The sequence below is a fragment of the Danio aesculapii genome, chromosome 2 (genome assembly GCF_903798145.1).
Source record: "Danio aesculapii chromosome 2, fDanAes4.1, whole genome shotgun sequence".
Classification (NCBI taxonomy): domain Eukaryota; kingdom Metazoa; phylum Chordata; class Actinopteri; order Cypriniformes; family Danionidae; genus Danio; species Danio aesculapii.
Window position 1 is genome coordinate 53,753,782 of NC_079436.1, and position 25,009 is coordinate 53,778,790.

Here is a 25,009-nt window from a genome sequence, read left to right on the forward strand (position 1 = left end):
TCCTGGGCCTCTACTTCAGTTTCTCACTAAGATGACCACGTTTGCTGTTTGTTCAGACTACTTCTTTAAAATGAGTCGAAACAACACGATTCTTTAGTCTTTTGGGGGCAACTTAATTGTTTTGTTCATTCATTTTCCTTCGGTTTAGTCTAGGGATGTCAAACTCCATTCCTGGAGGGCCGCAGCCCTGCACAGTTTAGTTCCAACCCTAATTAAACGCAGCTGATCAAACTAATCGAGTCCTTCAGGCTTGTTTGAAACCTACAGGTGGTGAGTGTGTTGGAGCAGGGTTGGAACTAAACTGCAGAAATTCTGCGGCCCTGCAGAAATTGAGTTTGACATCCCTTTATTCATTCATCAGGGGTTGCCACAGCCGAATGAACCGCCAACTATTCCAGCATATGTTTTACATAGCGGATGCCCTTCCAGCTGCAACCCAGTACTGAGAAACACCCACACTCACTCATTCACACACGCACTACAGTCAATTTAGTTCATCCAATTGACCTATAGCTAGGGCCAGACGGAATCTGAACACTTTTTTTTTTGTTATTTCTGCGCTGATTTTTGTAAAAAAAACCCTGCGGATTTATGCAGAATGATTTTGGGAGTATCATAACTAAAAATTAGATTAGATTAGATTCAACTTTATTGTCATTACACATGTACAAGTACAAGGCAACGAAATGCAGCTTCGGTCTAACCAGCATTGCAAATAGCAGCAAGTGCAGGATACAGGTATAAGTTATAAAGTGCAGTTATAGAAAAACTATGGTGATATTTACAGATGGATGTACTATGAACATTATATACAGGTTGTATTAGCTATGAACAGATTTATAATAAATGAATATATGTACAGGATACTATTAATAGCAGAAGTGTGCAAAATGTAGTATATAAAAATAAAAAATAACACCCTTAACTAAAATAACGTAACTATTGCTTAATGTTTACAATGCAAATCCAATTAGATCCACTTAATTGGTAAACAAAGCAAGTCTCTCATATAATATCTACTAAAAGACAGAAAATATGACTTCACACACTGTATTGTAAATAAATCAGATGAACACTTTCATGTTTGTGAATAATATTACTGAAATTAAAAACTGAATAAATATAAGTTTACACACATTTACACAAGTAAATAAAGACTCAAGGATGGGCTAACAATCTGCAGATTCCTGCGCGCGCAGATTCCCTGTGGGCCTACATATAGCACATGTGTTTGGACTGTGGGGGAAACCAGAGCACCTGGAGGAAACCCATGCCAACATGGGGAGAACATGCAAACTCCACACAGAAATGCCAACTGACCCAGCTGGGACTCGAACCAGCGACCTTCTTGCTGTAAGGCGACAGTGCTAACCACTGAGCCACTATGTCGCCTGTTTTATGTTCAATCCAGTTAAATTTGTAAAAACTAAGTTAACTTAATTCCTTCATGTTGTCCCAACACAAATTGTTTGTTCATTATATAAATGATGTATTTAAGGTAAATATATAGAGAAAATATCATAATTTGCACAAAGATATAATATTATAATGGAAATATTGAGACAACTAACAAAAAACTACACTGACCTTTTTAAATGTTTGAGATGAGCAGGGTGTCTGCAGGTTTCAACATTACAAATTTAAGACCTTTTTAAGACCATGAGGAGTGAAATTTCATTTCATTTCTGTATAGGGTTAATACTAAGGATTTTTACTGTCCCCTCACAGCAAGAAGGTTGTTGTTTGGCGTGGGTTTCCTCTGGGTTCTCCAGTTTCCCCCACAGTCCAAACCCATGCGCTATGGGTGAATTGAATTAACTAAACTGGCCGTAGTGTGAACGTGTATGGGTGTTTCCCAGTACTGGGTTGCAGCTGGAAGAGCATTCGCTGTGCAAAACATATGCTGGATAAGTTGGAGGTTCATTCCGCTGTATAAAGGGGCTAAGCCGAAGGAAAGTGCATGAGTAGAATCAACACAATTCTTGAGGTTTTTTTTTGGGGGGGGGGAACAACTTGATTGTTTTATGTTCAGTCCACTTAGATTTGTTAAAACTAATAAGTGAGCTTATTTCCTTCATGTTGTCCCAACACAAATTGATTGTGGAACCCAGCATTTTTCCCAGTGTTGGGTGTTTTTATGGATGTCATTTTAATTCTGTATTCGAACTCAAAGTAGAGAGGAAATATATTTTGCACAAAGTTAATATCAAGATGCAAATGAGGGCTGCACGATAGTGGAAAAATCTAATGTTGCGATATTTTTTTTTACTTTTGTGATTGCGTATTACAATTAGGCCTGGGCTGATATGAGCTATGATAACCTTGGATCAAAATACCACAGTATTGTGTTTACTGCTCTAATATATCTTTTGTTTTAATGTCTGGGTAAAAAACGAAACCTTTTTTTTGCTTTGAACACAATGGCTGTGTCCGCAATCACATACTCCCATACTATATAGTACGCTAAATCAGTATGCGAGCCGAGTAGTATGTTTACATTCTTAGAATTCCAAAAACAGTGCAAGAAGTACCCGGATGACCTACTGCACGTACTTCTGGCAAGATTTTGAAGTCATTAGTTTTAAAAACGCTGATTTCTTTACTATTTAAAGCCACATTTTTTGAGACCTTCTCTGCTGGAGATTATGTTGTCCTAAAAAAACAAACAAATCTTACAAATACAGGAGGAACGGTATTATAGAAAATGTTGGCGGCTTTAAAACCTTGACTTTCCACACCGCGGTTTACCTTGAAAATGGTTATCACCCCATGCGTAATTGTAATATCAATACAATTTCATCAGATGACTTAAAGAATTCTATTTGGAAAGAATTGATCATTTTAGATTGATTGAGATGATTCTGCAGGAGAGTGCATCTGCATAAAACTGAATAAAACCACTATCTACAACAGGGATGGGCAAACTCGATCCTGGAGGGCCGGTGTCCCTGCATAGTTTTGCTCCAACTCAAATCAAACACACCTGCTTGTAGCTTTCTAGTGATCTTGAAGAAAGTAATTAGGGTGTTCAGGTGTGTTTGATTAGTGTTGGAGCAAAACTCTGCAGGGACACCAGCCCTCGAGGATCGAGTTTGCCCATGCCTGATCTACAAGCTCAATAAAGAAAAATAAACCAATGAAATAAACTGTTTTATTATTTTCCCAGGTGTTAAACTGTATTTAGCTATCAGTAATTGAATAATCAAATGTAAAATAACACTGGATAGTCTTCATTTCATAAACAATTGAAAAGAAAAATCGTTATTAATTCGTCAAAGTTATAAGCGATACAATTCCTTATGCCTGAATGCTTTTAAAACCTTCACAGGCCCTAAACACTTGCGAAATTATTATTATATATTATAATCCAGACTTAATATTGCATATAGTTGCGCTGTGCCTATTGTATTGCGAATGATTACATTTTAAAAAATACACTGCTTTTCAAATTTAAGTAAATAAAATAAATAAATCAAAGATATATATATATATATATATATAAATATTATTATTATTATTATTATTAATTTTTTACAGTTTTAGTCTTGCTTGCCATAGCTGCATTTGTTAAATTTAAATATATAGTTTTATAAATGAATGAATACATTGTGAACCGTGTATATTTATATTGTAAATATAGTGTATATATTATTTATGTGATTTAAAGCTGAATGTTTAGCATTAATACTTCAGGCTTAAGTGTCACGTGATCCTCCAGAAATCGTTCTTCTAATTGCACAAAAACATCAGTTTTGATTAAAAAAAAACATTTAAGAAGTTTTTCTTTTCAGGATTCGTTGATTCATTTCATTTGAACAGAACAGCATTGATATAAAATGAGCTGAATCAACACAATTCTTGAGTTTTTTTTTGGGGGGGGACATCTTGATTGTTTTATGTTCAGTGCACTTAGATTTGTTAAAACTAGTAAGAGAACTTAATTCCTTCATGTTGCGCAAATTGATTGTGTGTAACCCAGCATTCTCTTTAGCAGGGGTCACCAATCTTGTTCCTGGGGGGCCGGTGCCCTACAGATTTTAGCTCCAACTCTAATCAAACACACCTGAACAAGCTAATCAAGGTCTTACTAGGTATACTTGAAGCATCCAGGCAGGTTTGTTGAGGCAAGTTGGAGCTAAACAGGGACACCGGCCCTCCAGGACCGAGATTGGTGACTGCTGCTCTACAGTGTTCAGTGTTGTTTTTTATGTATGTCATTTTAATTATGAATTTGAACTCAAAGTAGAGAGGATATATCATATTTTGCACAGGTAATAATATCACAATGGAAATATTAAGAAAATTACTTTAATTCGTAGTTGGGTTAAATGATTTTGCGATATTTATGTATTTATTGACGGTGTCATGTCGTGAGTGCTCAGCAGGTGGCGCCACAAACACACACTCCTAATGAACGAGCGGAGTTTCTACACGAGCAGCTGCTGGCGTTTATCAGCTGATTGAACACTGTTTGTCAGAGAAATCAATAAAGGCTCTTTTGAAGCTCTCGTCTTTTCCAAGGCCAGATTCTGACCTGATAAAAACCTCAACCAGATTCAACTTCATCTTCCGAGAAGCAGCAATGTGTGAAACATTAAACCAAGAGGCCTAAATCAAAGACCTTTAATGAGACATGATTTCTACATGTAAATATTGCAGCGTTTCAGTCAGATTTCTAAAGACTAATGAAAAGCCTACAGCTTCCACGCGCTCTTCATCATGGAGAGGAAATAGTCGTCACTGTCGACAGAAGCGCTGACGCCGCTGTAGTAATTCACAAACTCCTCCAGAGTCACCTGTCATGGGGAACAGTAATGGGTAAGTTACTTAAGAGAAACCAATACAGTAGTTAATACAATAAAAGTCATTCATTTCTAATTACTATTGCTAGACGGGTGTGTTTCCCAAACGACGTAACTCGCGGCTGACCTATCATAGTACGATGCATCATTTGGGAAAAGAACGACGTAGTGACGGGTGTTACCCAAAACCCGTAGTTTCTCTGTCGAAGATCCATCACTTGAACCACGTTAGTTACAGCGTAAAATGCCCAAAATGAAGCTCTTGGGCTGGGCTGGAGTAAGAACTTCTTTAGAGAAGAACCCCATCATTTCTTTGTGCAAAAATCCAATATTAGTTTTGGTAAAAACATGCACTGGTTTTCCATATAAATTAAAATGTAAACGCACATATAGGGCCAATGTTTCCTTTACAGATCTTGAGAACATTACATATTATATTCTAAAACTGGAAATCACTTACAAAAAGATAACACGTGTTCTAATATCATATATAAATCAATTACTAAAAAAAATAATGAGGCTGTTCATTAAGAAATGAAATGTAATATTTATTAGGAAATGAAAAAATCCTACTTTAATATTTATGATGATGATAATTATTATTATTATTATTAATATTAACAATTTTTAAAAAGTCTACTTTTACAATCGGACACATGCAAACCACTGCAGAAATGTTCTAACCAACAGGCCCGTGTCATAAACAGTAGGCTACATGTCTTAATAAATAACCTACTATGCTATGGTTTTTATTAATTTTTTTCAGAAGCTTTGGAGCAATAACTAAAAAATATACTAGCTTTGGAGACGTAACATAAATTCTGCTTGGCTGTGTTCAAAATAACATCAACGTTTTCAAAGTGCACTGCGAAGGGAGCGCACTTGTAAACACTAAGATCTCTAAAACTGAACTGTAAAAATACTTTGAAAGCAATTTACACCCAAGAGAGGTGACTTTTTTTTTTTTATTTATTTATAAATTTTTTTAATAATTCCAAGTTTAAATGTTAGAATGTTCTAAACGAATAGGCCATAGGGGGGATATGTGGGAATAGAACACAGCCAGGAACTATGTTTCTAACTACAACTCCAGAGGTGTAGTTGCAAGTGTACAAGATTGCCACACAGTTTGCGAATGTTCGTTGGAACGACGGATTTGGGAAACGTCAAAACTTTTTGTAACGACGGAACTTGCGACCTTAGTTAGCTAACAATGGTTTTCAGAAACGCACCCCAGAATGTGATATTTCACTTGTTCTATTTCTGCGCAGAATTTTAAACAAAATCTAAAGATTCATGCTGAACAATTTTGAGAATAAAGTAAATAAAAACGTGCCTCATGAATAATGTTTAAAGATCCCATGAAGTGCTTTAAAATGTGCATATTTATTCCATGTTTCACCTGATCTCAACTAAAACACAAAGAGAGGGCAGGGCATATTGTAGCCCCTCCCCTTTAAAAAAAACCCAGCCAATAGCGTTTTATCATGGTGAGAGTGGCTGAGCTCAAGTGCATCAAATGAGAAATGTCTTGAAGGGGGCGGGGCATGTGAGACACTAGAGAGCATTTGATTGGCCAGAAGGTTTGATGAGAAACTGAAGTATGAGGTGACCTGAATAAAACTGGTTATCCATTAAGCCGGAAGTGACAAACTGCAAGCTTTGTTTATATATCAGGTTTACATCTTCCAAACTTGAATTTTGTCACTGATTTTAGAGAACACTAGCTTATAGAGATCATAAAAATTAACAGTACTGATACTGACATCTAAAACATTTTATTTTAATTTCATGGGACCTTTAAGGTTTCTAATACAAATCCAATTAGATCCACTTGTTTGCTACACAAAATCATTCAGATGTCTACTAAATAATAAAATATGACTTTACAAACTGCATTGTGCAGAAACCATATAAACATTAGCATAATATTACTGAAATTAACATTAAAAACTTAATATAATATATTTAATTCACCTTTATTTGTATAGCGCTTTTACAATGTAGACTGTGTCAAAGCAGCTTCACATAAAAGGTCACAGTAAATTGGAACAGTGTAGTTCAGTTTGTAGTGTTTAAGTTCAGTTCAGTTTAGCTCAGTTCAGTGTGGTTTGAAATCACCACTGAGAGTCCAAATACTGAAGAGCAAAACCAACTATGCGCAGCTCTACAGATCCCGAACCATGCAAGCCAGTGGCGACAGCGGAGAGGGAAAAAAAAAATTATATCCTAAATACACACGTTTACATAAGTAACCGGGTTCATACGGTCATGGAAAACCTGGAAAGTCATGGAATTTTGACATGGCATTTTCCAGGCCTTGAACCATATATTGTATTTCTGTGATGTATATTGTGATGTGATACAATTTCACCAGATGACTTAACATGTTTATTTGGATTGATTGGGGGATTTTGTAGAGGAGTGAATCTCGAAGAATATACAACACATAAATTACAAGCATAGATAAAAGTGAAATATAGTTTTCAGGTATTCACTATTCTGATATAGATATTGAATAATCAACACTACATTATTTAATCTTTATTAAAGTTACAAATCATTTCTTGTGGCCGGATGTTTTAAAATGTGAAATATTGTAATGTTCACACAGTCACAGGCCTTAAAGAGACAGTGACTCAAAATGTACTCTCTATTTACTCACACTTCACTTGTTTCAATACTATAGGAGTTATTAAATTATATTCTTTTTGTGTTCATAAAAAAAAAAAAGAAAACTCAAATGTTTGAAACAAGTGAAGGGTGTGATGAAAATGGTAAGTAATTTTAGGGTGAACTATCTCTTTAAAAATGCATGCAGATGATAAACTTTTACTCCATTATGATTAAACTCTGTATTAAAATATAATCCCAACATTGCATATCCTGCGACGTGACTATTGTGGATGCACATTGCGATATCGATGCTGAAACGATATATTGTATAAATTGATAAATTGAATATAGGCTAGTTGTCTTTACTTCTTTTCTGTCCTTGGCTAAAAACTTGCTCTCACATTGTTAGTACTGTGTAAGCATTATCAATATCAAAAACAAATTTAAACACACTAGTTTGTTGCGTGCTCCATGATATACTGTAATAAATTTGAACGTCATTGTTTTTCTTATTATTTATCATGAATATGTAGACATTACATGAAACATTACGTCATGAAAATGTACTTGTCTTGGAAAAGTCTTGGAATTTTAATAGTAAAAATGTTTATGAACCCGGAAGTAAATGAATAGATTGAATAAAGAGTGAAACAATTCTGGGCCTAATAATTACATCATTACAATTGTAATTAAATGGCTTTTCTAATCTTTTTGTCTGAAAAGTAAATTAGTTACTTGGTAAGTAATTAAATCCACATAAATCTCAGTGCATGGAATTTAAACATTAATTGAGTCAAACAGGATCTTTTAGTTTAGTTTTGTTTTAAAAAATGAAGACCTAAAATTTTAACTATTTGTATCAACATTAATGTTTCAAAATAATAATTTATATTTCATACATACTGTATATCATATGAACAATAAAATAACAATAAAATTATCTTTAGTTAAAAAATTGATGCAAAATATCTACGCTAAAAGTCATCAGTAGTTATAGTTAGATGAAATTTATATAGATTTATGGCAAGTATTCGTAACTAGTGAAATTACCTATAAAATGACAGTAATCCCTTTATTTTGTTCAGCGGGAAAGTAATTACAGTAACTAGTTTAATAAATTGCCAATTCAAAATTTTTTTTATAATTATTAATGTCAAAATAGGGTGGCTCAGTGGTTAGCACTGTCGCCTCACAGCAAGATGGTCGCTGGTTCGAGTCCTGGCTGGGTCCGTTGGCATTTCCGTGTGGAGTTTGCATGTTCTCGCCATGTTGGCGTGGGCTTCGTCTGGGTGCTCCGGTTTCCCCCACAGTCCAAACACATGCGCTATAGGGAAATTGAATAAACTAAATTGGCCGTAGTGTATGAGTGCATGTGAGAGTATGTGGGTGTTTCCCAATACTGGGTTGCAGCTGGAAGGGCATCCGCTGCGTAAAACATATGCCGGAATAGTTGATTCATTCCGCTGTGGCGACCCCTGATAAATAAGGGCCTAAGATGAAGGAAAATGTATGAATGCCAAAATATGCTTTAGAAACAATACTATAAAAAAATAATACTATAGTAATTTATACTGTAGTGTTTTTGAACCGGAGTAGTTACAATAAAAGTCCACATGAACCAGAAGTTGACGTTTTTTTTCTTTATTATTTTGTTGATGAACATCCAGCTGAAACTGAATACTTTCATTGTTTCTTTTAGTTGTTTCTTTAAAAATGCGAATTTTAAAGCCCTGTTAAGAATGTGCTTGAGTTAATATGCAACATATCAAAAATATATAAATACAATTACTCTGAATTTCTCTGAATTTAGGAAATTATACCTTATATTTTCGTGAACTCCTTTCTCAGTTGATTTTTATTAAGCATTTGCAGTTTTCTTGAAATAATTGTTCTGTTAAAAATAGATTACTCTGCTTCTCTGAGATGATTATATACAGAAAATCATTGTGGTGTTCACCAGCCACATGACACAGACTTGCTGACATTTATTCATTCATTTATTGTTCTTCGGATTAGCCCCTTATTTATCAGGGGTCTCCACAGCGGAATGAATCATCAACTATTCCAGCATATGTTTTACACAGCGGAAGCCCTTCCAGTGGCACCCCAGTACTGGGAAACACCCATACACTCTAACATTCACACACACACTCTCATACGCTACGGACAATTTTTATTATCTCCAATTCACGTACAGCGCATGTGTTTGGACTGTGGGAAAAACTGGAGCACCCGGAGGACACCCATGCCAACACGAGGAGAACATGCAAACGCCACACAGATACACCAACTGACCCAGCCGAGACTTAAACCAGAGACCGTCGTTCTGTGAGGTGAATGTGCTAACCACTGAGCCACCGTGCTGACAAAAACTATGGTTTACACTCAATATGTATCAAAGTATGCATCTGCAAACCTTTTATTAGACTGAAAATGCATCCCTAAAGAATTGGAAAAATGATACCTTTCCATCTTTGTCATGAGGAGAGTCAAAGCTGTCGAGGAAAGAGTGGAAGACTTGTGTTTCTGTCCACTCGCCGCTCTTGTATTTGGGGTGATGTTTGCTGTTGTAAACACCCTGCAGATCCTCCACGGTCACGACGCCGTCTCCGCTCTTATCAAACTTCTGGAAAGCCTGTCTGATGACCTGCATCCGTGCGCTCGACATGGGTGGCTGAACACAACAACAGGACTGCCATTATCATTTCTGCATCCTCTAAACATAAAGCATGCACTCACTCCACTTACTCTTAATTTCTCCAGAAACTCATCGAAGTTGATGCTGCCGCTTCCATCCTTGTCCATCATGGCGAAAATCTGCTGCGCTTGATCTCTCCCCACAGACACGCCGTAATCCTGCAGACCTTTAGCAAACTCCTGGAAGTCCAGAGATTTACTGCCGTCGTCGTCCATAATGCGAAACATCCTGAATAAAATGTTGAGATTATTCAATAAATTGTGATAATGAACATGCACAATATTAATATTGGGTTCACTTCAAAATATCTTGAATAATCATGTAACCTTTTAGGGCATAATATTTTAAGGGCCCATAGTTTACCTCTTTTTTTATGATTTAATATTAATAATATGGTTCTTCTGAGTGTGCCAGTTTAGGTTCAGTTCAAAACACAATTCAGATTTTTTTATTATAATGTGTTAAAAAGTGTCATGTTGGGGGCGTGTCCACAGTTCGCTGATTTATGGGTGTATTGCTTAACATGTAAATTAGTTTCTGCTTCCCGCCAACGTAACAAGGGGGCGGGGCCATGAGCTCACCCGCTCTGCGTTTGCAACAGTCTCTGACAGGCAGACGGAGAAGGAGAGAGAGGATCACCATTCAGTTGTACATGTACGACTCTGACACAGACCAAGCAGAGAGTACAAAATCTGTGCTAGTTTCAAGTGCCGAGCTTGTACACAGAAACTAATAACCACGCACACTGAAATAACTTTGACTGCGGCACCGGATGCGCCGCTCGAAGCCACGCCACGGCACAGCAGACACTCTCTGTAGCGCGGCAGAAACATGAAGTGTCCCGAATCATCGCGCCACGCATTTTTGAATTCTAAACATAGGTTTCTGCAGCGGTCCGCAGCGCCTAGCCGTCGACTTGAGTGTACCCTGATAGAAACCTCTGTTTAGAATTCTAAAACGCATGCTAGTTAAGATCACAGGGAGCTTCTGTGATCGTGAGAAATGCAAATGGCTGAAGTATAAGGTAGACTCAATGAGAAGTACACATGTTTGCAAACCTACCTAAAGATACAACCAATAATTCCGATTAGAGCGATAATGTGGAGAATATTGATCTTGTGTTGAGCCCAATGAGCTTGCAACTAAAAATAGAGCTAGGGTGTTCCTTTAGTGATATCGCTTCGACTCACGCTGAAAATGGCGGACGTGAATCAACAAACTGAGGATATAAGGATAGGGCGACCTGTCAATCAATATTGGTGGGCGGGGGGAACCCACTCCTACGTCAGGTAGCGGTCGATTTAAAAACAGCTCCAATTGGTCCACTGTTTTTTATGTTGTTAAATTGAAAAAAAAGCACTGGGTGTGCTTATATCACCCCAATATGACGGTCTATACACCATACATGCACATATGTCTGTCCAAACAGCTTGAAAAGTAGATTTTTTTTTTTACCATAGGTGCCCTTTAGGAGTATTCAGATTGTTGCATTGGCAATGGTTGTTCACCTTTTTAAACATTAAAATTTTCACGTGTTAATCTGGACTACAAAACAAAAAGAATTCTGTGACTATCTTTAGGATTTTGTTAAAAGGTGCAGTATGCAAGTTTAACACCCAGTGGTCGAACTAGGTATTGCACTCCTGGTTCAAAACACATTTTCCCTCAGCTTCTTTTCTGATAAATTCACACAAGAGCAGGTTGCCAGATTGAGTGTGCCTGACTATTGAGCCTAAAGGCTGATTAGAAGCGTTTTTCTAACTAAAAGCAACAGCAGCCATAGAAGGAATATTTTCCATACTAAGAGTTTTTGTCCCAACCAACTCCTGAAATTTCTATTTTAGAAACTTCTATTTCTCACAGGTGAACAACAGGATAAACTATGACAATGATCACCTCAGGTACACCTCATGTGCTTTATTCAGTGTTAAATGCTAATAATGTGAGTCTGAATGCCATTTTACATGACATTCATTACCATATACTGAAAGCAGCAGCAGATAGTTCACCTCAGATCTTGAAAATAAAATAACCGTTTGAAGTTGAACTTTAGAACTGTGACTCTGTGCAAGCCAACACATATCAGTGATCCAGCATGTACATTGAATAATGCTAAAGAGGTTTAATACGTATTAATTAGATTATAAACCTTACCATTTCGCTGGAGTGCAGTGAGTGCACTATTCTGTGCTTCTGAATGTCTGTATTTTAAATTTCAGTCGTGTTTAGTCTAGTCCAAACAGCCAAATTGCTTATCACTGCAAATATCATCACAAAGCGTGTTGTTAGGACACGGAGTTACAATGTAACTTGCTCACCTAATGTTTACATTCGTAATATTTATATTATTTATTATTATCTAATTAATAACCACCTCATGTGGAACTCTGAATCTGCGTCTCATTTTGGAGTCTGCTACTGTCCACCAGAGGTTGTATTTTGGTGGCAACGCATGCTTTGAGAGCCTTCATGGCTGAATGAATCAAATACTCTGTTTTCCATGAAGGCAACGCAGGGTGCTGAAATATAATTGGCTAAAGTGGCATTTGCCAGGTTAAAAGGACCAAAACAATGACGGCATTCCGCACATAACTAACGTTTTCAAAGCAGAATATCTGACTTTAACAAAGTTTTTCAGATAAACAAGAATGTTCACTTAGCATGTTTCTTAAATATCTACAAACATAGTATTATATTATTATTATTATATTTTTATGCGTTTAGAAGTCAAAAACTTACATACACCCCCTTTAACTCTGTACAGTAAGGTTTATTTTTTTAACGTCAGTTAATATAACTTGTCAATAATGACAACTACAAAATCATTTATTTAGCTTAAATTATGTACTTTTTTAGTTAATGCCAACACATTAAAATCTAAATTTGCAATAGTTTTATTAAATTAATTTAGTAGACAATGCTGAGAGAAGTCTGGAGATAATAATAATAATAATAATAATAATAATAATAATAATAATAATAATAATAATAATAATAATTTGAATAATACTGAACCACTGTATTGGCCAGCAATGGGAATAATGGCGCTATAAATAAACTTTGTTACTAATGGTGATACTTTTTTCAGTAATGAGTAATCCAATGAATAACCGTTTCCCTCGTTACAGCGCTGTTACCGTCACTGACAATAAAATGTGCATTACTATAATTAAGAACACTGAAGCGGTTTTCATGCGAGCAGCGTCTCTCTCTCAGCCTTGTGTGTTTTCTGGGCTGGGGCGGGATACATAATCTACCAGTGATGAAGATTGGTGTGTTTATGAACACTGAGTGTTTATGTAACTGAGAACGTGATGATTGGCTTAGAGTACATTTGCATCGTTTGCCAATCAGAGGCAGAGTAGAGCCGGTGTTCACACAGGCACACGCACAGTCAGTGGCACACACCAATCACCAGGAGTCAGAACGATGGCAAATCCAACAAGTTCAAAGGTAGCGTTTGCCAACTGGAAATATAAGCACTACTTTTCCCTCGTTAAGGTGAAAGGCAAGAATGTATTGCGCAAATTATGCCCAGGAATACGCAGGTGATAACGCAGGTGATGACGTGAGCTCTGCTACTATTTCTAATTTCTCCACCGCAAACACTTATTACTCAGACAGAATTAAACAAAATAATATCTAGATATATAGTTGAGGATATGCTGCCGTTGTCTCTCACATTGTCCCACAACAACATTAAAATAGCGTAGATTACAGTACAATATATATATATATATATATATATATATATTTTTTTGGTCATTTGACATTTTGACATAGTCATTTTTTTTTTAAAGTAACACAATAGTTACTTTCCATGGTAATTAGTTACTTTGATAATTATGTAACTCAGTTACTATTTGTGAGAAGTAACTAAAAACCAGGGGCGTCGCTAGACCCCATTTCCCCAGTGCCCCAGTAAATGCTTTGAGATACGATTTGCTTTATATGCAAGTTTATTTATTAAGAGTGGTATTCCCAGAATAAAGATGGAATTCTCTATGTGCAACCAAACCAACGCTTATGAAAGCAATGTAATTTGATTAAAAAGCGAATGGAGCATGTGCGCAAAAAAAACAAACATACCCGTGCACCTCACGCACCTCTCCTGCTTGACACTGATGAGCTGCTCTGCTCCCGGTGTAAGTCCCCGTAGTGAAAATGCACGCCGAAAAAATAGCAACCGTAACAGTCTTTTCTAAGGAGGTGTCAGCACGCAGAGAGTTTTGCAAGTCGACAAAACAAAGTTTAAATGATATGATTTAAAAAAAAAAAAAAAATTTGTATGAAGCAAAAAGGAGGTATCAGGAGTCACAGAGGTAAAACTTAATAAACCTAATTCTCGGGTCTAAGACAACACATAACTGATAATCCTATAAAACATAATTTTTTCTATTCTACAGAGTTGTCTATAGAATTTCATTGTAATAAAATTAATATTTATGCAAAAGATTTCTTAAATTATGTTAGCATCACTCCAGTTGTGTCTTTAGATTGTTTCCCAATTACATTTATGATTAATTTATGTTATTTATTTAAAATAATAATTGTATAATAATAATACTGTTATTTATTTATTTATTATAATTCATAATATATATATATATATATATATATATATATATATATATATATATATATATATATATATATATATATATATATATATATATATATATATATATAGTTATTATTTATTTTTTGGAGGGGGAGCTGTGCCCCAGTAGAGCTTTACGTCTAGCAACGCCCCTGACTAAAACTATTTACTCTTTTAAAGGAACGTGCCAAACACTGGTGATCACAGACTTTGGCTGAGGCATTTTACAATAAGCAAAACTAAATTTTAGATAGTTTACAATCTGCTTGCTCTGCTGGTTTGTTCATCAGTGTGTCCCTTCACAGTTCACACACATTTGTGATCACATGATCTGTTAAAACAAAATGACATTACTTTTTTGATGCACATGCTAGAATTTATTTGGTAGATGTGTTGCCAATAAGTGTATATATGATACAATAAATCAGTAAAGATGACGCTTATGATGATGATGATGACGACAGAGTATTCATTTCTGAGTGAACTACCCCTTTAAGAGACATGAACATTTCTCTTGCCTTCCAAGACCCTTGATTCCCGCGGCCCCTCGGCTGAGGCACTGCTGTCGAAGATCCTGCAAAGCCTCTGCTGCCATTACTGATACCTGAGCAACAGAAGCACAATAAAACAATACACAAATCAAGGTTTGACCACAGCTACACGTTAGACTTTAACAATAATCATTTATTTGTTTCATAAGCCGGGCTGAAGTGCTCCTCAAGACGTCACGTGAGCAAACAAGTTAGTTTTATGTTGCCTTGGAAACGAAAACTCAGAGCATCGCCATAACAACTCTGTACATAAACTGTCATAAAACACGACATACGTCAAACATTTAATGTTTCTCAAGAGCTTTTTATATTGAGAGAACATGATGACTCCCTTATAATGTGACTTCTGCTATATTATGAGTATCTTTGTCTCTTTCAAGAAAAACGATACATGAATAAACACACTACAACAAAAAAGACAAAGGCTTCGCTATATGACAAATATTAATAGTTTATTTAACCTCGTTAAGCTGATAACTACTTTTATAATTGACAAAACACGTAAATGATTATAAGTTACATTCAAATAAACAAGAAGGGAAGTGTTTATACCTGCTGTGTGTCCTGTTGGTGGTCTTATGTGCAAAGCATCTCGTGTTTCTCAGGTGCACCTGCGTTTTTTTCCGCCCCCACACTCAACTCGATTTTTGATTGGCTGTTATGCCTGTCAATCAACATGACTGCGAAATAGGCGTAAACAATGGTAAATCACAGCTATTGATTAATATTGTAAACAATATTAAATTATATTTTTGGGCGTATTAATTTGATGGACGCACACGTTGACTGACAGATAGTCTTTGTTTCAGAGTTAAAAAAAAAACTAATTATTTGTTTTTTAAATTGTTTTGCTGCTATTTATAATTGGTAAACAACACACATTTATATATTTTACTCGAATATTTTTGTCATTTTAATGTTTGACAGTTGTATTGTAGTAACAGTAAAATCTTATAACCGCAACTACGCGGTGTTATCATTGCAACGTCATATAAGGCGGGAATCCTCGGTCACGTGTTGTTAAATTGAAATGAAGCTGCAAACGGTAAAACACTGTTTAATTCCATTTAATCCTACATTATTCGCGTTTACCACGCTAAACTACACGTCAGTACAGGTAAAGAGTGTTGTCTTTATGTCTGGAGCTAGTTAGGAGATTCAGATAGTTTTGTTTTTGGCTAATTCTGTGTCAATTATAGCAAAAAGGAAATGTCCAGATCAACGTTTACCAATTAACGAGTATTGGTTTGGTTTAAATTTAGTTGTTGTTTTTTAAAAAAAATTTTATTTAGTTTTTTTGTATGAAATATATGTACCAAAACAGTCATGAGTGTATTTATACACCATCTGAAAGCTGAATGAATATGCCTCCCAGTGATGTATTACTTGTTAGGACAATTTGACTGAGATTCAACTAGACTCGTTTCAATATCTGAAATCTGAGGGTGCAAAATCTTTTAGAAAATGCAGCAAACGTTGTCCAAATTAAGTTTTTAGCAATGCATTTTATAACAAGGAATAACATTTTGATATACAGTATAGTTATAGTAGGAAATTTCTATCCTAATGGGTAATGATCTTTACTTGATATGCTAATGATTTTTGGCATAAAAGAAAAATCTAGAATTTTGACCCATACAATGTGTTTTTTTTTTTTTTGTTGTTGTTATTGCCAACAATGCACTTTCTTAGCTTTATTAGATAAACCTTACCAGGTTGGATCCCCTTTTGCCTTCAGAATTGCCTTAATTGTTCGGGGCATAGTTTGAGCAAGGTACTGGAAATATTCCTCAGAGATTTTGGTCCATATTGATGTGAGAGCATCACACAGTTGCTGCAGGATGCTCCACCACATCCCAAAAGTGCTCTATTGGATTGAGATATGGTTACAGTGGAGACCCTTTGAGTACAGTGAACTCATTTTCATGCTCAAGAAACCAGTCTGAGATGATTGGCACTTTGACATGGCACGTTGCATCTTGCTGGACACTGTGGTTATAAAGGGATGGATATGGTCAGCAACAATGGTCAGGTTGGCTGAGGCGTTGACACGATGCTCAATTGGTACTAATGGGCCCAAAGTGTGCAAAGAAAATATCCCTCTCACCATTACACCACCACCACCAGCCTGAACTGTTGATACAAGGCAGGATGGATCCATGCTTTCATGTTGTTGACGTCAAATTCTGATCCGACCATCTGAATGTCACAGCAGAAATTGAGACTCATCAGACCAGGCAACGTTTTTCCAATCTTCTACTGTCCAATTTTGGTGAGCCTGTGTGAATTGTAGCCTCAGTTTCCTGTTCTTAGCTGACAGGAGTGGCAGCCGGTGTGGTCTTCTGCTGCTGTAGCCCATCCGCCTCCAGGTTGTGCGTTCAGAGATGCTCTTCTGCAGACCTCGGTTCGGTTATAACAAGTGGTTATTTGAGTTACTGTTGCCTTTCTATCAGCTGAAACCAGTCTGGCCATTCTCCTCTGACCCCTGGCATCAACAAGGCATTGGCCCCCACAGAACTGCCGCTCACTGGAAATTTTCTTTTTCAGACCATTCTCTGTAAACCCTAGAGATGGTTGTGCGTGAAAATACCAGTAGATCAGCAGTTTCTGAAATACACAGACCAGCCTGTCTGGCACCAACAACTAAGCCATGTTCAAAGTCAATTAAATCACCTTTCTTCCCCATTCTGCAGCAGATCGTCTTGACCATATCTACATGCCTAAAGGCATTGAGTTGCTGCAATGTGGTTGGCTAATTAGAAATTTGCATTAATGAGCAGTTGGACAGGTGTACCTAATAAAGTGGCCGGCGAGTGTATATTTTTGCAACATAAGGTTGGTTTTGTGGTCACAAAATATATAACTGCAGGTTATTTATGTTTCTATATAATAACTTTAACTGGTAAAAGCTATTAGTTACTAGTTAATTAGTTTAAATTATTAGTAACTCATAAGGTTATAGTAACTACTAACTTTACAGTCAAATTCGGAAGAGTTAATGCAGTAATGTGCACCTTTTAGTAAAGCTGTTTAAAGCAATAACTATTGTGTAACGTGATATACAAATAAACTTGAATTGAAAATGACCCGTATCCTCCTAGGGCTTGAGTGTCCACATACGTGTACAGCACATTGTAGCTCTTACGTGGCTATTTAAAGTACTTTGACTGTTTTATATTTGGTTACAGACATACAGTGTCATCCTGCTACTGTTTTGCAGCATATGAAATGTCCCAAACCCTATTTTTAACTGTCCAAAATGGAAAAAATTGTTTGTAGTCAAAGCAAGTTAAAAAAAGTTATGTTAAATAAGCATAAAATAAATAAAAAAATCAGCAAAAAGTGTTATGTAAATTTGGACCACGAGTCCCCATATATGGACATCATTTTTCTCTAAAAATACATCATATCAAAAGATGATACTTAGGGTTTTATTCTAATTAGGTTCTAATAAGCCCATTAGCAAAAAGAAATAAAAAATGCATGTAAAAAAACACCCTGGGCCTTAAGAGGATACTGTTGATTTTCTTGTTGGAAATTTTCATATAACATTCTAATTGGCTGGAAATGTTTGATTTATTATATTAAGATGCACATATTTACTTTTCTTTTGGATGAGGTGAAGTTGAAATGCTGTTAATTATTTTCATCTGTTGTGGAAGTGGAAATAAACACCTCGGATTTCTGAGTTTCATCCACTAGTGGAAGATTTGAATCTTGGACCAACAGAGAAATAGTTTATGCTGTCTTGTTTACTGTGTCTCTGTGGTTTTAAACATAAACCTGTCTTTTCCCAGGGCATCAGAGGTTGAATGGAGTCATTGGAGTCATGTTAACATCAGCGATGTGCACCAGTGACGTTGTGGTCAGAATGATGCCCGCAGAATGACGTGACCCTGGTCTGACGGTCGCACTACAATAGGGTAAATGTTTACAACCAATAGCAACAGTTGTATTTGTGGTCATGTTCAAAGAAATCCTCCATTTTCTCAGTCTAAATCGGCAGTTCTGTTTCAGTGAAGTGTGCTTTTGTCCTTTTGAAAGCTTGCTCAAAACATTGCAGTTAATCGTGCGATGGTAAAATCCAAATAGTGTGATAATTAGCATAATTTAATGAAGGTAACATGCCTGTAAGAAGTATTCACCCCCTTGCAAGCTTTTAACTTTTACAGCTTCAGCCGCAGAGGAATTAATTAGCCTTTTTTTGACACCGATAAACAGTCTGATATTGTTTCATGTCAACACACATTGCACATCTGGGCCATGTGTGAGTTTTGTTTTCTTCAATGTTCTGTTTACAAATGCTCAGAATCAGTCAGGTTGGACGGGGTTTGTGTGTGAACAGCCTTTTTGAAGTTTCTGCCCATAAATTTTCAATTGGATTGGAATCTGTGACCGTTTTACAGAAAACAGTCTCACCCAGAATGCTATCTGCTAACATTTAACAAGTTGTATCTGAGTACAAGTACATTGGTGTTTTGATAGATTCAAAAATATCATTTAAATCACAGGTTAAAAAGTAAGAGCAACAAATAATAACTTGACTTCTAGTTGATCATTTGGAAAAGTGGCAGAAGGTAGATTTGAATGAATCATATGTTTAACTGCATCCCAATCATCAGAAATACTGCAGAAGACCTATTGGAACATGCATGGACCCAAGATTCTCACAGAAATCAGTCAGAAATCAAGTTTGGTGAAGGAAAAATCATGGTTTGGGGTTGCATTCAGTATGGGGGCATGCAAGAGATCTGCAGAGTAGATTGCGACACCAACAGCCTGAGGTATCAAGACATTTGTGCTGCCCATTACGTTACAAACCACAGGAGAGGGCAAATTCTTCAGCAGGATAGCGCTCCTTCTCATACTTCAGCCTCCACATCAAAGCTCCTGAGAGCAAAGAAGGTCAAGGTGCTCCAGGATTGGCCAGCCCAATCACCAGACATAAACATTATTGAGCATGTCTGTGGTAAGATGAAGAAGGAGGCATTGAAGATGAACCCAAAGACTCTTGATGAGCTCTGGGAGTCCTGCAAGAACGCTTTCTTTGTCATTCCAGATGACTTTATTAATCAGTGATTTGAGTCATTGCAGAGATGTATAGATGCAGTCCTCCAAGCTCATGATGGAGTCAGACACAATATTCATTCTGTTTCCACTGCAGCATGACTTTATATTCTATACTGGACATTATTTCTGTTCAGTGACAAGACTTTTGTCCTAAGCAAAGTCAGACCTTACTGTCCTAATTAAATCATTAAAAATCAAGGCATGATCATATTTTATTTTGGTAAAATAAGCGTAATCTAGAGGCCTTTGCCTTTCATATAAGCCACTTCTGATACCAAATGATTTACTAGAAGTCAAATTATTCGTTGTTGTTCCTAAAACTTGGATAAGTGACAAGGCTTTTGTCAGGTAGTGTACAATTGATTAACAGTCCCAAAGCTCATACTACTATAGTGGGTTTGGCTTTAAAGGCGCATGGCAATAAAAATGAATTATCCTCATAGATTTATCAGTAATTGTTAAAAATCAGTTTCCCCTCGGAGTTTTTACCATTGGAAAGTCACTATTATACAGCATAAAAAGCCTGTAGGCAGTGATTACACAACGTCTAGCAATTTATTTGTCATTGGTCTCCTGGTAGCCTTCCTCAGATTTACAACTTCTAGCATTTCTTAATTATTGATTTAACAGCACTCCAAGGGATATTCAGAGACTAGGAAATCGTCTGGTATCCATTTCTGTCTGTGTTTTTCAATGAGTTACCTAGAATGGACTTTTTATTTTTCTTAATGGTGGTTCTGCCACAATACTGACTCACCAGAAAGTTGGACTGTCCAGGTCGAGTGTTTATACTAGAATCAAAGCACTTGACTACACAAGTAATCTCAATTTCAGTGTTTATGTGACCTCTAAACCCAATTGGATCCACCAGAGATGATATAGGTGTGTCGTATATTAAAAAAAAGAGCTGATGCTTATGAAACCACTTGCTTTGGAAGTCGCATTGGGATAATTTTTTCCATAGAATCTGTTTTCACTTCGATGTTAACAAGTCGCCAGTTTATTTGTTATTGGTTTATTTTTTTATTGTCCTTGCATCACCCCAATAGCTTAAACATCAAAGCTCCATAAACAAGATCTCTTCCCACCAGAATTCAATTCTTCTGTTTGTGCACCATTGTAAATCCGCCGTCTACACATCTTGTTGTTGAGGATAAACAGGAAAGTGAATTTAGAAACTCAAGACAAATAAGCAAGGTTTTTGTTGTTTTTTTTATTGTTGTAAGCTGGGTATGTTTATTCAGCCGACTTTAGAAATTCCATTTGGCACAAGTGTAAAACAATAAATAAGTTCTGTCTCCCTCCTAAAATATCTAAATATAAATGAAAAGCATTTTGCAATAAATACCGTATACATATCCACAATACAGATGCACTGCATCGACACTTCTGCTGTTGGTGTGAAAAACCCAACAAAACCCAAATGCTAATCATGATTAGTTGACATGGGAAATGTAACAACAACACGCACGCAAATAATCATACACACACATTTTGCATTCTTGTAATACTGCCGCAGTACTTTTAAACTCGTTTTACACACAAATACAAACACTAAAGTACTCCACTTCGATATAAATGGACAGAAGTAGAGTCGCTGAACCCCTTGTCTTATTTGCGTGATCTTTTTTTTTTTCAGAGGAGCACAAACACTTTCATGCATGCTGGGTGACTTCTGCTTGAAATTTAATTGAATTTATTGATCGTATTAGTTCCAAAACACACACAAAAAGGAGAGTTATAGGTTCATATCTGACCCTGATGCCGCCTGGTCGACGCAAACGATCACGTTCTGTATCCAGTTAGCAAACTTAGACACCGTTTAAACGCTTACTAGGGTTCAACTGTTAGCAGGATTCCACAAATTTGACAAGATGTTGTCTTGTTTACTGTTAATATTTCTACAGTACTAGATTTAAACACAGGCTCATTGTGAAAACATACCCCCGTGTACATTTCTGGAGAGCGCAAATTATGTAGCCAGAGCTACGTCTGGCTGCATTTCATCTTCCAAATGAATGCTATGGGGCGGTATGACGCTGCTGACAGATTCTGTTTCTTTTTGGGCTACCAGCTGAACGCTGACTTCCGTGTGGACTGCTTTTCCACAGTTACCAGTTTGCCCGGTGGCTCGCCGCATTTGTCGGCAACTTGAGACACAGAGCGGAGTTGACCTCAACAACAGGGTTGGAGTTCGGCGAAGAACGGTTCCAAAAAGCAGGTAAAACAAAAACAAAAAATAAGATAAACAATTAAATGAGGTGAGAACGTGGTGAGATCTGAAAGTCAGGCTATTGTGAGAGATTTACTTTTTCTGGATTTCTTTTGAAAACACTATCTGTTGGGTTTAGGGAAGGAGGAGGGTGGGGGGATTTGTCAGTCAGTCGACAGCGGCCTCTGGTTGATTTACACGAGAACAGCAGGCGCAAATGGAACTTGCGAGAGAAATTTGGAATCTGAAAAAGCGGCCTGTGGTGGCTTCGCAAAAACAAAAACTGCAAAAGTAATGTACCCCCTTGGGTCGTAATTTCATGATTTTTTTCATGTATATAGGGGTATGTGTCCACAATGAGCCTGGGTTGGGATTTACTGAAAATTGCTTAATTCCTTGTGTAAATTGATGGTATGTTTTATTCGTTCAGAAATTAAGTTTTTGTAGTTTTGAGAGCTGACGCGTTTATTTTTATTTTTTCAGACGTATCGAGTTAGGTGAGCAAAGGTCACACACACACACACACACACACACACACACACACACACTATAATCCATATAAAAGCCAGAAACTAAGCCTTTTTTTGCACTGAAACTGATGATCAACAGTAAAAAAGACAAATTTAACCTCTTTCCAAAAGGGAAAACCAGCAACAATCAAATATACATGATTATATGGTGTCATGGCTTTGCAGTCAAAAAATGTCATAATGGAAATCAATGGGGCAAAAACAGCCACCAACATAATGAAAGGGTAGATAATTTGCTAGAGTGTATGGTTGAGTGAAAATTTTCAGAGAATTTTCCCAAAATACGTGTCAAAATAAGATTTGTTGTAAAAAAAATCATTCCATTTGCTGAAACACAGAGAAAGCTGTAGCCAAATCGAGGCTCAAAATCACCCTAGAGTGGATGAAAACATCCCTAATGTAACATAAGGGTTAAATGATAGTTTACACAAAATTCTGGCATGAGAAACTAAACAGTTTCTTCTAATGAACAGAAAAGGTATTTAGAAAATAAGCTGGGGAAAAAAGCAGCACCCATTGACTTCTACTATAGCATTTGTTTTTTCTACTATGGAGGTCAGCGGCCACTGGTGTTCAACATTTTTCCAAATATCATCTTTTTGTTTTCATTAGGACAAAACCTTTTGGAGTTATCACTTGGGTGTGAGTAAATTCAAGCATTTGGGTGAACTGTCCCTTTAATGACAATTCCCATATAATTAATCCATGTAAAAGGACTGTATGCTCCATTAGCTGTTGCCTTGTTTTTACAGTAATTCCATTAGCTTTAAAGGAAAGACGTGTTTAGGGCTTGACGGATCCCGGCGTGACTCCAATCTCATTTGTAGTTTTGTCCTTAATTACTTCAGAGTTATTCAATTAGACCACAGTCTTTTTCGGAGAGAAAGAACAGCACGGATAAAGCACGAACATCAAGACTCGTAGATGGTAAATCTGGTCATTTTCAGTGCAGTGATCTATGAACTGATTGGTGGATTGGGGCTCAGACCAAATTCAGTTATATTTGATTGTTCAACACACTTCGTGTAAATACCAGATTGGTTGTTTTGAAGCTTTTGCAATGCACACTTGAAGGCAAAATTATGAAATACATTTTATTTTTCAGATATTTTCCAAGTGCTGTTTAACAGAGATTTTATTCCAGCACATTTTTGAACATATTAGTTTTAATAAATCATTTCTGATAGCTCATTTTGTCTGTCCTTGCAATGATGACAGTAGATAATATTTGACTAGAAGATTCAAGATGCTAATATTCAGCTTAAAGTGACATTTTAAAGGCTTAACTGGGTAAATAAGGTTAAAATTTGGTTAATCAGGGAAGTCCTTGAACTGCAGTGGTTTGTTATGTAGGTAATTGAAAAAAATATTGCTTAACAGGGCTAATAATATTGCCTGTAAAAGTAATTTCATACAAAAAATGTAAAAACTAAAGTCTTTATCCTGAAGAAAAAATATAATAGGAAATACTCTGGAAACGTTCTTTGCTCTGTGTTCAGCATCACTTGGGAAATATTTGAAAAGGAATAACAATTTCACAGGAGGGCTAATACGTAATTTTCTCTTAGCTGTACTAGCTGTACTTTTGCAACGTTTCTGAAAGGACAAGGATAAACTTAACGCTTAATCCTGTATGTCTGAACAGCTTAGAACTGTCAAATCCACCATCAGGCTTTTCAGCAGTTCATCTTCACAGACATATAATTATCAGTAACTGTGTTAATGACAGATTTCATACTCCATGATTAGTCTAGAAACCAGGATAACAAAGAATTTTTTTAATGACAGGATGAACCATGTACACTTTTAAAAAAATAGGTTGTAAGGGTTCAATGGAGATACTGTACGAGCCATTAAATTAAAAATACAGGTCAATATCACACAGTCAGAATTATTAGCCCCCTCTTCACATTTTTAAAAATATTTTCCA

The 25,009-nt window shown here is 36.4% G+C and overlaps 1 protein-coding gene across 1 annotated transcript; it reads right to left on the minus strand.

Moving 5' to 3' along the window:
• Positions 1–4,627: 4,627 nt before the first annotated feature.
• On the minus strand, positions 4,628–15,891 carry capsla (calcyphosine-like a). The gene is made up of 5 exons (XM_056468397.1): positions 15,820–15,891; positions 15,235–15,320; positions 10,167–10,344; positions 9,883–10,092; positions 4,628–4,796 (listed from the first exon to the last, which is right to left on the minus strand). Exons 2-5 carry the CDS (start codon positions 15,309–15,311, stop codon positions 4,695–4,697), a joined length of 567 nt encoding a protein of 188 aa, XP_056324372.1. The 5' UTR covers positions 15,312–15,320; positions 15,820–15,891; the 3' UTR covers positions 4,628–4,694.
• Between the last annotated feature and the right edge of the window lie 9,118 nt (positions 15,892–25,009).

Excerpts from the sequence above, each read along its gene's own strand:
- capsla (XM_056468397.1), bottom strand. The coding sequence starts at position 15,311 with ATGGCAGCAGAGGCTTTGCAGGATCTTCGACAGCAGTGCCTCAGCCGA. Across the intron at positions 10,345-15,234 it reads GGAATCAAGGGTCTTGGAAG|GATGTTTCGCATTATGGACG; the intron begins GCAAGAGAAATG and ends CATTTTATTCAG. Across the intron at positions 4,797-9,882 it reads CTCATGACAAAGATGGAAAG|GTGACTCTGGAGGAGTTTGT; the intron begins GTATCATTTTTC and ends TCCCCATGACAG.